Source organism: Poecilia latipinna, unplaced genomic scaffold (assembly GCF_001443285.1).
Source record: "Poecilia latipinna isolate Pla-1442-1.1 unplaced genomic scaffold, P_latipinna-1.0 Scaffold3426, whole genome shotgun sequence".
Classification (NCBI taxonomy): domain Eukaryota; kingdom Metazoa; phylum Chordata; class Actinopteri; order Cyprinodontiformes; family Poeciliidae; genus Poecilia; species Poecilia latipinna.
Genome location: NW_015116042.1, coordinates 786 through 15,345, shown reverse-complemented (window position 1 = coordinate 15,345; position 14,560 = coordinate 786). Strand labels below are relative to the sequence as shown.

The following is a 14,560-nucleotide window of genomic DNA, read 5'->3' as shown; positions in this document are numbered from 1 at the left end:
GCCGTCCTGTCGGGTGAGGCACCAGCAGTAGAAACTCCTACGCTGCTGTTTGCATTCTTCTCTGTCACCAGAGGTTGATTCCTACCTACTGCGATAACCTATCGACCCCCACCCGGTCCTATTGCCCTACATGACACTGAAACGTATTTTGCGTATGTTTAAAATTCACCAGCTCAGATAAAAACATAAAGTGGAAGAAACTGAACAAGATTTTTGATTTTTTTTTTGTCTGATTAGAATTTTACTTCCTAAAAGTATTTCATACAAATGGCCTGAGCTACTGATAAAGAGAGCAAAGATTCATGAGACCTTGGAAAAACACACATGCACACACACACGCGCAGAGGACTCCGCCTCCGTCCTCCTGTCCCCCTCCTCCGGGCAGATAGCGTGACAGATCTGTCACGTCGGCACCTGGTCATCCCCAAGTGTTAATGTCCTCGCCTCAGCTGAGAACCTCTCCACCACTGACACCATGCACAAGTGTGTCTCTGCATGTGTGCGTGTGTGTGTGTGTTAGAACATACTGATGTGCGCACATGAGATGTTCCAGTAGCTTTAAACTAACTTTACCTTCACTTCGCATATCACGAGCCTGGAGATGTTTTTAAAAGGCAGGGAGCAGAAGGAAGCTTTTGACCTCTCATGCACATATGTGATGTACAGATGCACCAGGCAGGGTTTCCATCCTCTGTCACTCAGGAACAACAAGCCAATCATTCCTGGATGCTAAAATAAGCCGTCCTCCCACCGTGCCTCCCTCCGTCCCGGCCGCCGTGTCTCGCCGCCTCACATGTGCTTCTCTCGTCAGCACCTCTCCCTCTGAAGAATGACAGGAGGCAACTGAGTTGGGAAGAAATGGATGATAGAAGTCGAGAAAGCTTGAATAATGGAGACGACTTGAACCCCTGCCAATTGCGGATGATCTAAAAATGTTTATAAGAGGTTTTAGCAGGGTGGCATTGCTGGATCCAAACACATTTTGGATAAAAAAAAGTCCAAAAAAAAATCTGCTAAAAATTTTTTTATTGTATCTCTGTCTCTTTTGGAAAAAAAAAAAAAAACAAAGACAAATTTTAGGTATAAATCATTTAGTTAATTTGTAATTATGTTATTTGTTGGTATTTTTTTCTCAAATTGTAGTCATTAAAATACCAGAATTTGCACTTAACTTCATTTAACATTGTTCCTAAATATTAAATCAGGTATTGTGATCGAACAGTTACTCGTTACCTGAGAAGCTTCTTTCTAAAATTGACTTTTTTACATTTGGGTGATTTCTTGGCTCCACAATTTCTTTCTTTTTACTTTTTACTTTTACTTGAGTAAAAATATGGCGAGGTAGTGCTGCTTTTCACCTGAGAAGAAGTTTTGGTGAATTAATATTTAATTTGAAGGCTACAAGAGACTTCTAGACAAACAAAGTTAAGTGTTTGTCTGATTTTAAGGACATAACATTTGAAGGGGCTGCTGTGGGGGTTGGGCTGGGGACCTAGCCCCCCCCCCCCAGTTGCTCACCTGTAGATCTGCCCCTGACTGATGTCAATTAAATTAAAAACTGTGAAATGAAACCAGAAGATCTATGTCCGTGATGTAGTTACATCTATTACATTTCTGCCTTTTTCTTCACTCATGCTGTGTAATTCAGGTGGGAGAATAAATTTGTGCATTCCACAAACCTGGATTGAGAATTATTGAAAAAAATGAAGAAAACAATAAAGTGGGGGGGGGGGGGGCATTTTGTCAGAAACATGGGGGGGGCAGTATGATGTTGTAAACATGTTTTTTTTTTTCCTCAGTGACAGGAAATTTGGTCAGAGTTGATGGGGCTGCAGAATGTTTTTTTTTTTAATCAGTCAAATCCAATCAGTTTTTATTACATCAATGTAAATAGATGTTCAATATTACTTAATTTTACTCATCAAAAGCAGAAACATCTGTTTATTAATGTTGTAACAGTTTGTGGGTTTTATCGATACGTTCCGCCACAGCCGGCCCTTTAAGGGCGTTCATGATCTTGATGCGGCCCAGAATGAAAATGAGTTTGACACCCCTGCGTTAGAGACAGCGACTCCAAACACACAAACGGAGCTACAGAGGAATGGACTGAGAAATCAGGCTTGAAAACAGATGTCCACAGATAATGGAAGTAACCTCAGTCCATGCAGGTTTCTATGGTCGAGTCTGACTTTGTCGGCTCGTGCACGTGCAGAAGCGGAGTGTCAGTTCTCAGGGATCCACGTGAACTCTGAGACGATAAGGTCACACAGTCACTGACAACTCCGCCACCTGTTGCTACACACATAAATACACTCGTATCCACACTTTCCCACCCACATCAACATTTACCGCACACCCTCTCTCAAGTGAGTAGTAACTTCTGCATACTATAAGGTATTAGCTTACATGACCGTTGCACAGTAAAAAAAATAATATGGATATATTTCTCTCTCTCTCTCTCTGTCTCTCTCTCTCTTTGTGCTCATTCGTGGTTTCTTATCTGCTTTATGCTGCTGGTGCTCCGTTTTTGGCTTTTCAGGCCAAGGTACATGTTTTCTTCTTAAATGGCCTGTGATGGATTTAACTGATCCGTGTCAATAAAGCCACACGCGGTTATGTGAAAGAGAAAAGCTGCAAACATCGTCATATCAACAGATATAATTTTATTTTGGCTTGAAAAAGATCACAAATAGTGTCGCCCTCCGCAGGCTGTCCGTGGTTTGACTTCAAAGAAAAGCGTGTGGGTCAAGTTTAAAGGTGGACGTCCGTGCACCTGACCCAGTCTGAAGAGCAAAAACAGGTGCATTGTTGATTTTTTTCTTCTGTTTTTTTTTTTTTTTTTTTTTTTTAAGGGCGAAGGCTCTTTGTAAACACGTCTGCTCATCCATCCGCCCTCCTCCACGTGGAAGTGGCTCTCTCTCCGGGAAACCCGTGTTTTCAAAGAGCTGAACCGAGCGGGCGTCTGTCCTGACCAGATGGAGAGTAAGCAAATTAGTTTATGTGTCTTTTTACAACAGTTTAGTCCAAAACAGGGAGATCTCATCAGCATGATGTCATCTTGTTAACATTTATCAAGCCCCAGATGTTGGATAAGAAGAAGAAGAAGGAGAAGAAGAAGAAGAAGAAGAAGAAGAAGAAGAAGAAGAAGAAGAAGAAGAAGAAGAAGAAGAAGAAGAAGAAAGGCTTTGGTATGTTCTTTAGTCCAAGTCGTGAAAGAGCCCTGCCTGTAGTGTGTGTCAGTACAAACTCAGGCGTGTGGCATTTTAGCAGTTCAGTCTAAAAACAGAGAGAGCTGTGTGGGCATCATTAGGTCTTCTACACAGTGGTTGGTGCAAACAAAACAAAGACATAAAAAGGAAAGAAACAAATATTTTAACAAATGAAGTGATGGTTCTTGTTTTGCAAGTGGCGCAAACCAGAAGGGGCTCCGCGCCTCGTCAAGGAAGTTTACACACAAGCTCAACTGAAGTCAACCAGATAAGACGCTACTGTAGCCCCTCTCAGATTCCCGTCAACCAATAAACACAGAGCGATTCCTCCCCCTCTGTTGGTCACAGTGATTTCACGTCTGGTTCAGAGATGTGCAAGTGGCAGATGAAACGTTAACCCCCCAATCTCAGTCCGCCTGCACCCTTCAAGCTCTGTCTTGAAAGTAACTGTGGTGAAAAGGTCTACGGTTAATGTGTTGGGGGGGCTTCCTGTCAGGAAATTGAAGTGCTCGCTTTGATTCTCTGGACCTGCCCAGATTTAGCCCCGTCCGTGTGTCATTTCCTCACACACTCCTCCTTGCGCTGTACATGTAACTTACAAGAACCGCACTCACAAGATAGGAACCATTCCTCAAATAAAACTTTGAGACGTTCATGTGTTTATTTGATCTGTCCTTCTTCTCAGGTCAGGTACATGGGAACTCAATTCATAGAATGCTCTGGACCAAAAGACACTTCCACCCGCAGCAGGGTGTAACCAGCTTTTCCTGGTTAAATTCATCCCATATGGGCTGTGACCTGTGATGCACCACCTCCCGGCTGGCTACCTGCCACTCCTAAAGTCCGGGAGTCGAACAGGAAGCCCTGCTGTCCTCCGCCGAGCACGCCGAGGCTGTCCGTTAAAGTCCCGCTGGGAGACGAGCCGTGAAACGGACTCTGGTGGCTGGCAGTGGTGGCAGTGGCCATCTTGTCGGGGCTGGCAGCGAGACGTGGCGAGGGGGGGAATGTGTAGCCGTACAGGCTGTAGGGTGGTGTGTGGAGGCGCAGACCGGCGTAGCCCTGCGGGGCGGGGTTGGATAGGTAGCCCAGCTGAGCCGCAGGGAGGGCGAGGGAGCGGAATCCTTCACCTTCGTAGCTGGATGGACCTCTGGGAGGGGGGAACGGCTCGGGGGCGTTGCTGTAGCAGTGGAGGGGGTGTGTGGGCCGACTACAGCTGTAGTCCGGAGGGCTGAGAGGGCAAACCTGGAAAGGCGACGAGCACGGGGATGTGGAGAGGAGATGAGATGATGTTCCAACTCCTCCGTGAGTTCCTGGGATTCCTAAGGAGGAACCAAAATCCGATTACAGCTCAGGTGTTTTGGCAAACAGTCAATTTAAAGGAGAGACTTCCAGTCTCCAGGTTTCTACTGCTGGTTCCTGCATACAAATACATTCATGATGAACCACAAAGTTTCCTCCAGTGTATTATAAGCCTGGCGGGCCACCAGGCTTTACTTGAGCCCCCAACAGGCTAAGCATTGCTTATTTATTTAAGTATTTTTTAAGACTTTATAGTTGTTGTTCTGGTATTAATCATCCAATATCTCAATGACACATAACTGTCAAGTGATATTTTCCAATTTTTTGTCAACTTTAAACATTTTTAATTCACAAACACGACGCGCCACTGGATGAATGACTGCCCTCGCACCCAACCACTGGGCTTAACAAGTTTTCTGAGGGAAACCTTGTTTTTCCTTCTAATAATTTTCCCAATTATGAGCTACTTTGTGCAGGTTGCATATAACCCTATTACACATCTCGAAGTTTGTGACAAACACTGAAGTGCTGTGAACAGCTGTCTAACCCCTACTGTCTGTACAACTACTTATGAGCTGTTCTGGGTGATTCAGACTGGACTTTTCTTGATGCTGTGGAGCACACTGTTCATTGCCATTACCTTGCTTGGCCATCCCAGGGATGTCCTCAAACGTGAGTGTTCTCAGAGACGGACGCCAGAACGCGTAGGACTCCACCAACGCCTCCAAGCCCATTCTGCAACACAGACAAAACGCCCCCTTTTAACAGAAACACCTCCACCAGCCCCCTGCGCCAACCGTCTTAGCTGTAGGTCATGCTACATGCCAACCACCTGGCGGCCATCTTTAGTCGCCTGTGAGGCCTCCCTTGGCATCTCCATGGAGACGCTAGGTAATGAGGAACATAAACGCCACACTGCGATTGGCTGCTGCCCGTCGGGTGCTTGGAGGTAATTGCTTTCACACGGCTTTTACGGGCGAATCAAGACGAAGGAGCAGGAAGCCGCAGCAGCGATTTATGAGGTGGGACTCCCCTTCACCCCCTCCTCTCCTCCTCAATCTGAGGCTCCCTCCCTCTAGGTGGGGCAGAGGGTTGCTGTGGTGGTGTAATGCGAGTGCTCTGTTACCGCTCGTTAGCAAGAGGATAAAAGTACTCCCTCCCACCACCACCACCACCCCTCAACCCCACTCCATCCCACACAGGGTTGTAGCCTCGGTGATAATTTAGACAAGCTGCCCGGAGCGGTTCTGTGAGCTCCAAAGCAGCCTATCAGAGCCGAAGTTTATTTAGCAAACTGCTTAAGTCTTCCTGTAATATTTAAGGGGAGGGGTTTTTTTTCCCCCCCTTCTTCCCCCCCACAACCTCCCTGAGTTCAACTTTTATAGGGTCAGCTGCCAGGGTCTCTGGGTTATCCAGCTCGCTGTTCTCTACCTTTCCACCCGCTCCAATTTTCGGTCTCACACATTGCCTCTCCTTTTCCCTTCTCCTCCTCTCTAATGATTTCTGCGAGGCCTCCGGGGAGTGGCTGTTTGGAGAGACTGCTGGAGTTTTACTGCCGTGTTGTTTTAATGCAGTGTTTATATATGTTTAGAAAATGTGTTTATACAGATTTTCCTCGGGACACTCTGCAGTTTTATTATTCCGTGTTGAGGTCAGCTGGAATCCGACGGTCCATTAAGTTTTGCAGCTAAAGTTTGCTTTTTCCCGTCGGAAAACATGCACGCATCTTTGTCAAAATTACATCTCATTTTAGATAACGCGACAGCTAGCCCTGAAAAGAATGTGTTGCGCGCTCTTAAGGCCGGGCGGTGCATCGCTTTTGCTGCTGCTTAGGACAAATCTGGTGCGAGCCTGGATGGTTTTTGTTTGAAACAAAAAAAAAAATAAAAAATAATAATAATAAAATAAAGATATGCATAACTTTTCTTTCTGTGGAATCGGAATGAAAAAGGAACAAGAAGAATCCGACAAAGCCAGAACAGAACGCAGTCATGCATGTCATACCCCTCCACCCACCCTCATCCACCTCCTAATGGACTAAATAGTGTGCAAATCTCTGAGGTTAAAATAAACTCACCGGTTTCTGCCAGAGTCTCTGAAGCCTTTGGCAAATGGGTTTCTGTCAATTTTCAGCCTTGTAATCTGAAAAACAAAACACGACTCTAATTATTTCCTTGAAAATCTGTCTGCGATAATATAAACTGTGTAATGAATTTTTTTTTCTCTCTTTTTAAACAACCAAAATCATTTCTCTCTCTGTAATCATTCAGTCAGCTCTGAAAATAAATACATTTATTCTTCTAAGGGAATTTTTCTGGCAGAGAAGATATATATTTTTTTTAAAGTTATGCATCTGCGTGGAGCAACAAAGGGGCCTGATCAGACTGTGGGTGGTGTTTAAGGTCCAACTCCGTGACCCGGATCAGGAGGGACTTTTATAGGCGTCACCAACATGTTCTGACTTCAGAGCTGACCCACTTCAGCTAACCCTCACGCTTAAAAACTTTCTCTGTGCTGGACAGCATGTAGAGAGCCCAAACACCGTTCTCAACAACTGGTTACACACTCTCAAAAATAAATAAATTAAACAACTAGATGACAGCAATCTCTTTCCCTCATTTTTATTTATTTTAAGCAACAACCAAAAAGGGAATTTATTGTTACAAGTGCTAAACACACTTCCTACGGCTTTAATTCAGAGTTTAGTTTTTGCAAGCTTTACAGACAACAGAGTAAGCTATAGCAATGTCCCTCCTACACCTGATGCTACACATTGCCAGTCAGCTGGCTGGAAGACGGCTACTACTACATTTTGCTATGTTTTGCAATAAAACCAAGTTTAGCACTTTGGAAATATTTTCAGTTGTGAAGGAAGAAAAAGGGGTGAAAGTGTGCAGACTACTGCTCTTTTTAAGCTAACAGTACACACATCTGGTCAGCTATTTTAAAGTAAGAGTTTGGGTGTTTTGGACTGATGTTCTGTATTATGAGTAAAGGTTTCCTCACTATTAGCCAGGTTGCAGTGGATTTGCAGAAATCTATGTCCTCTAAGTGGTGGTACTCTAATGGCTATTTAGACAGATCAAGATTTTAGTTGGTTTTAGTGTCATAAATAAAGCATCTCGGACTGCAAACGTTTATACCCGTTAGCAGCTATTAACCGTCCACACTTTCACTGTCGCTGTTTCTCAGCCCAACAACATTCTTGTTGCTATGCTAAATTTAGGGTGGTTGAGGCTGCCTGTTGTGTGAATCACTTCAGTCTGCTGTAAGTTCACCAACTGGCTTGTAAACTCCTGGGGTTTTGTTCCAGCCTGTCATTTGTGCAACAGCATTAGAGATGGTGAGCTCCAGTGCTTCTCCCAGGTTTCCTGGACTCACAATCAGCCGATAAGCCAGATTGATAGACATTAGTTATTAAGTATGACAGGAAATCTGTCTGACTAGATGTTAGCCTTCCACAGTTCTCAGGATTTATTCATTTTTCTATATGCTCACAGCAATATAGCATCTGTCTGCTACAGGTAAGCTAAGGGAACTGTTATCTATAGCACCACAACAAAACATCACTTCAAAGAATCTGAACTCTCTCTTAAAGCAGCCAACTGCGGATAGCGACCTGAGCAGGCGGCCTTGCTAATCATCATTAACTCATATTAATATCAACTTGTTTCTACTCTATAAAAAGTAGAAAGCCAAATGGGCTAAGAATCTGTATAAGACATGTTTGCCTGAAAAGCATGGCTAACATTAGCTGTTTTTTCTTCTATATCTTTGCTTGAAATATGCAAAAATATGGATGGCTGCCATTCAATGAGAATCTCATATAACACAAGATTGGTTACCAAAGTTACATTTTAGTCAATGCAAGTGGCTGATGATGTTGCTTTTCATCGAACACTGTCGTGTGAAACTCCAAAGTGCATTTTCAGATTTCATTGGTCACTTGAGTACCAACCTGTGTAGGATCTGATGCTAGTGCGGATGTGGTTCGTACCTGCTGGTTCTGATACGCCGTGACGGTGGTGAAGACAGTCTCGGGGAAGGAGAAGGTGCGCGTTCCCTCCCCCATGGGGATGGCTCTCACCGGAGATAACTCCTCTCCAAACTCCTTGTGGATGACGTGGACCCGGGGTTGGTATTTGTGCATGGAGTGCAGAATAATCTGAGCAAAAACAGAGAAAAGGAAGACTTTGTCTTTCTGACAACAATAAAAAATGAGGTGAGAATGAAATTATCCAGAGTTTGACTGGTAATATATATATTTTTTTTCCTTAAAAATAAAAACACTCTCCAGCTGCATTTAGGCATATTGCAGACCGTAGCAAAATTTGCGGTCCTCTGAAAAATAAGGCGTGGACACGTACATGTCCCTGGTCGTCCAGCTCATTGTTGGTCAGCTTGAGCTTGTCAAAGCTGACAACTTGACGCATCCAAGTTTCTCCTGAGGCTGGAGAGTCCGGGTGGATGTACACCCTGGGGGGAACGGGGGAGTCGGCATTTCCCGCTACCATCCACTTGGAGCTGTGATACACGTACCTTCACAATTCAAACACATGAAACACACATTTTAATCACACTGTCCATTTCCAGTATATTCTTTTTCCCCCACCACATGTTGCCAAATTCAAAGACTTTGGCATTCATTACTAATTGCTGCACAGATTTAATCACATCACATTTTTTTAAATAATTTATTTTAGGGCACATAACTGTCTGTGCAGCTGATTTAATATTTATTTTACTTTTAATCTTGCGAGAAACTAAAACAAACAATGAAACGCTGTAAAGTTAACAGCTTGATGCAATATGGCTGACAAAAACCATTCCATGAAATCACATTAAAGAATGCCACGTGATTATTTTTTCTGCCTCAAATTGTATAACGTCAGACTTAATAGTTAGTGTTGCTTGAAAACTTGCCATGTTTTGTACAATATTGCTAACTTAAAATATGACATTTACTCAACACGGTCATTGGATCCAGTTGAAGAACCTTATTTTTTATTCATATCAACTTATTATTACCAGGTTTTTCCTCTTCTGTTATTATTCTATCCATGTGTTTTAATATTCCAAATGTACATCTGACATAATTTCCTTCTGGCATCAATAAAGTGTTCTGGTGATATTACTAACTGTAATAAATGACTGGAATAAATTGGTGGAATTGAGATAAAACAAGTGTTTTATCAATAAAAGAAAAAAAGTGCATGATGGAAACTGAACACCTACTAAACTAAACATTCCAAATTAAAAAAGTAAAATTATAAATATATATATATATCCTAACTTGCAGACTGCATCCTGCTCTCTTCATAATATTAAGAACAATTACAGTAAGAACAAAATGTGACCGAACAGAGAGAGGTCTGCGTTTCTCCGGCGCTGCTCCAGTGCCCTTTTTCAGACTCTGTTAGGAACTCGTCTTCCAAGATTTCACTCATCACTCCAGCACGCAGCTAAAAGTGTATTCACACATAAACGGCTTGTGAAAGTCTGGAATGGCAGAGCCAGTAACACGCAAAGCCTTGGCCGCGCCGGCTGCGCTTCATAAGGACTTTTGTTGGTTTGACCCTCCGGGTTAGAGAGGTGAGGCGTCCAAAAGGACCTCTTTCCAAACGGGACGGCAAAACCGCCGTGACAAAACCCTGCTGCCAAGCGCCATTTGTAGCGAGACACGAACAGGAATAGAGAGAGAGAAAGAGAGAGAGAGAGAGAGAGAGAGAGAGAGAGAGAGAGATGGACCTGTTGCACAGCTGAAAAATCTTTGATTTGTCCCCATGATTCGTTTTACAAGGAGTCTAAATTAAAACTACTTATGTACTGCAGCCTTAATTGCCATGACCGACTGAAGGCTTCATTATGGGATCACACGGGTTCCTGCCGCGTGCGAGGGCCGCGTGTTGGGTCGATTCGTTACCTGTATCGCTTGTTGTCCACCGGGATTATATCCATGGCAATGTAATACTGCTGATGGGGATCCAGGCCCGTAATCTTCACACGCATGGCGGGGAACATCCGCCTGCGTGGAAAAGCAAAACATTTTACTTTTATTTTGATAATAGCACTCTTCTTCTCTTCCTTTTATTATTATTATTATTATTATTATTATTATTATTATTATTATTATTATTATTATTATTAATAATAATAATAATAATAACCCAAATAATAATAATGTTTTTATCGTTGTAACTTGTCTAGGCCACTTTTTCTGACTTTCTAAATAAAAGCTAAAATTTACTATTAAATTAATTTAATGATACAACAAAAAATATTTAGGTTTTTATGTTTAAGACAATACTATTTGGATAAATAATCATTTGATTGTAACGCATCTTACAGTTTTGCTGTAAAATACGCACAATTATCTTTTCTTTTCTTTTCTTTTCTTTTTTTTACATTTTACGTCTTCTGTCAATTAGAGCACCAGATGCAGATGTTAATCTTCAGAGTTAATTGACCTGCCTCAGTTCTTTCCCACCACATCTCCCGTCCTCACCGTCCGGCCTTGGTGATGATCATCTCCGTGCCGATCTCGTGGAACCTCTTCCACAGGTCCGACCCCTGCAGTTCCACGCGGGTCTCCTCTCCGCTGCCGGCTCCGGGCGCCGCGGCGCACAGCGTGGATGCGGGCTGCGGGCTCTCCAGCAGGGCGTCCTCGCTCTCTGCTGCAACCGGAACGAGGGCAAGAGTTTTTTCTTTTTCTTTCTTTCTTTCTTTTTTTTGACACGATTTGGTTGGTTAGCATCACTCACCCAAAGTCAGGAATTACGCACTTACAAGATTACAGTAAAAAGAAAACAACTTTACAACCGGAAAAGGTTATTATGTGCCACCCCATAAGTTAGCTTTTTTTTCTTGTAGATTAAAAAAAGTTGCAGAAGTGACTGAAAACACAGGATACCAAAATAATTTTGATATATTATATTATATTATATTATATTATATTATATTATATTATATTATATTATATTATATGAGTTCAAGCTATTGCAGTAAGGGAGATAACTGTATCCAAATTGTGGGCCAATGGCTTTCCATATATTTCATGCTGCTATATTTTTTATGGCAGCATGTGTTTACTGTGTTTACTCCTGGCATTATTTGCACGTAACCAACCCAGGTCTGTCTGAGTGGTGCGAATTTACGCAGTTTAGACATTGGCTCGATAAGCAGCCAAGCCCAAGTTAACCTCTCTGCACACTCCAGATCCCCCCATTTGTCAGTCGGTTTCTGCTTCCCGCAGTCCTGCACTATTCTTTCCATCGCATTGTCCCGTCTTTATACGCTGCTAATTGGCGTGTTTATGATAGCTGCATATCCCATAAACCCTCTCGCATTAGTCACACACTGAACTTCTGTTTACTAGGCCAGTGGAGTGATCGCATTCTCATATTTAGAAGTGTGACAAGTGGTATATGTTTACGTTTCTGCTCCTGTTTTCTGTTGAAACCAGGACTGAAATTACATCATCTGCAACCTACTGTTAAATAATTATTTTACACATTATTATTATTATTATTATTATTATTATTATTATTAGCTTACGGGATCCGTCGCTTGTACATTCAGCCTCACTGCCCCGGTCGCTGCTGCACGCTCTGCCGCCTCTCAGCGCTGGACTCCCGGTTAAATCCGAAACATCGTTTCCACCTTCGTAGCCGCCCGGGGACGCCGCAACATCCTCCCCGCTCGTCCTGCGTCGCTTTTCCGCCCCGATCAACGCCTCCACCGAGAAGGCGTGCGCCTTGACGCTCAGCGCGCACGGGGACCTCCGCTTCTCGGCCATGCTCCTCTCCGTCTCGTGGGCAGCAGGGCGAGGCACAAACGGCGTGGCGAACTTGCGGGGAAAGTGAGAAAAGTTCAAACTCAGGCACAGACATCTACAGAGGCTCTCCACCCCGCGGCCGTCGGTGGAGGACAGTTTGTCTCGGTCTTGTACCGAGAAACAGGAGAGGGACCAGAGCTGTGACAGCGTCTCCGTTATCCGTATAGGTTAAGTGCTGACTTTTTTTTTTTGGGTGGGGGTGCGGGAGGAAGTGTCAACAGTCGAGCTTAGAGGCGCTCCGGAGAGAGGGAGCTGTCAATCCCAGAGTAGAGCAACCAATCACGAGCGATTTCGGGCTCCCGGACCTTTCCCCCAGTCCCGCCCGCTGTGGGGGCCGCTCGTGCCGCCTTTTGTGGTCAAAGCGGAGCCAGTGAATGAATCATGTCCTCAGGCGGAGGAGAGAGCTCCAGGAGCGTCCCTCCGGGGGCATTGCGCGCATTTTCACACTGCGACCCGACAATGCTTTGCATATCTGACCATTAGTACCTCCAGCACGGTGCTCTCTACTTGTGATTGGCATCGACCTCACCTCAGGAATAAGAGCGTTTCTCACAACCCAAACTCGTTTTGTACATGCAGCAGGCCTGCTAATAGAAAGTAAAACAATTGCAAAAAACGACACATTGTTATAATATGCAGATAAGATATTTAGGGATGTTATTCCCAGTTGACTGCAGCATTTCCTCCATGTTGGAAAAATTACATTTTACGATTTTATATCAGCACGCAAGCGTCGTCGACCCTTGTTAACAGAACATAACAGTTAAAAGATAAATGTGTGCATTGTTTCTGCCTTACATACCGCGGTGTAACTAAGCAAATATACTCGATGTGAACAACGATAAGCACAAAATGACGGAATATATGTGGGGTTCAAGTGCAAAGAAATCAATCCGGACAAAGATTACTGCTGCTTTTGTCTTTAATTATGTCGAGAGTTATTTATTATTATTATTATTATTATTATTATTATTATTATTATTATTATTATTATTATTATTATTATTAGTTTGTATCCCGCCCATCCCCCAATTACAGCTGGAGAAAGGCACAAGCCCCCCAGGCAACCTGCAGGTAAATTGTTGTATAGATGTCGGAAAGATGGGTAGTAGTAATAATAATAATAATAATAATAATAATAATAATAATAATAATAATAATAATAATGAACAAATTGACTAAACGAAATACCTGCGTCAAGAAAAACATGAGTGTGAGCAAAATAAAACCAAAACGTTATACTATTGCGATATTAGCTGTTTAAAATAGCATCTTAAGATTGTAAATGTCATGTTAAATAATGTTTACACGCTGATAATTTAATATAATATGTTTCAGTGGATTTGAGTCAACCTCCCGACCCCACTAAGGGATAAGGGTGTACAAAAGATGGATGGATGGATGGACGGATGGATGGATGGATGGATTTGAGTCACAAGACTTTTGCTGGCGACAGTGTATCTTATGAAGCAAAAGGGAAAAAAAAGAAAGAAAAAAAGAAATCGTGTTTGAATCCAGATTTGTAGGGTTAATAAAGTCAGACTGGATGGAAAGCTCAGTTTCTTACCCTGGCGTAGTTAATGCGTATGAATACTCGGAAACCTTTGTTACTATTGAGAAAGGTTTTACACCTTAACTGTAAAACATTTTTTAGCAGTCCAAACCAGATGAGCGAATCGTCTTAATTTTAAAGACGCCACACAAAAAAAGGTTATTGAATAGTAATGTAAGCTGTTGGGTTTAGAAATGTCTACGGAAATAAAATATTGTTACGAACATTTTTATCAAGGTAAATTTTAAGCACTCATGTCACCAGTGTGAATTTTTTTTTTTTTTTAAAGTGACTTGCTTAGCGCTAAATGTTTTATTCCGGTAGCTAAGCAATCAGTTAAACTAATTGCCGCCGTTGTGTGAAAGCAAAATAAAAAAAAAAAATAATAATATAAAATAAGATGCAATCATTCATCAAGTTAAGGTCAAACTGATAAAAAAAAAAAAAACAAGTGCCTTTTTTCTAGAGGTCCTGTTTTAGTTTATTTAGTTTTTTATTGTTTGTTTTTATGAAGGCCCCCTGTTTATGCGCGTGCTGCGCTATGTGTGAAGAAAACAGAGACGTCGCGAGGACCGCCCGCGGTGTGGGTGCAGCCAGTGCACATGCGTGGACTTCCCGGTGAGATTCACCCCTAACACACCGCAGAGCTCTCGAGGCCGCTGACCA

General features: G+C 42.9%; 1 protein-coding gene across 2 annotated transcripts; it reads right to left on the bottom strand.

Moving 5' to 3' along the window:
• Positions 1-3,201: 3,201 nt before the first annotated feature.
• On the bottom strand, positions 3,202-12,517 carry tbx18 (T-box transcription factor 18). 2 transcript variants are annotated; one of them, XM_015023835.1, is made up of 8 exons: positions 12,063-12,517; positions 11,014-11,182; positions 10,432-10,533; positions 8,876-9,047; positions 8,506-8,673; positions 6,586-6,650; positions 5,149-5,243; positions 3,202-4,528 (listed from the first exon to the last, which is right to left on the bottom strand). In XM_015023835.1, exons 1-8 carry the CDS (start codon positions 12,301-12,303, stop codon positions 3,987-3,989), a joined length of 1,554 nt encoding a protein of 517 aa, XP_014879321.1. In that variant the 5' UTR covers positions 12,304-12,517; the 3' UTR covers positions 3,202-3,986. The 2 variants fall into 2 exon arrangements, with proteins under 2 accessions (XP_014879321.1, XP_014879322.1); XM_015023836.1 differs by having other exon boundaries at positions 11,014-11,179.
• Positions 12,518-14,560: the final 2,043 nt, after the last annotated feature.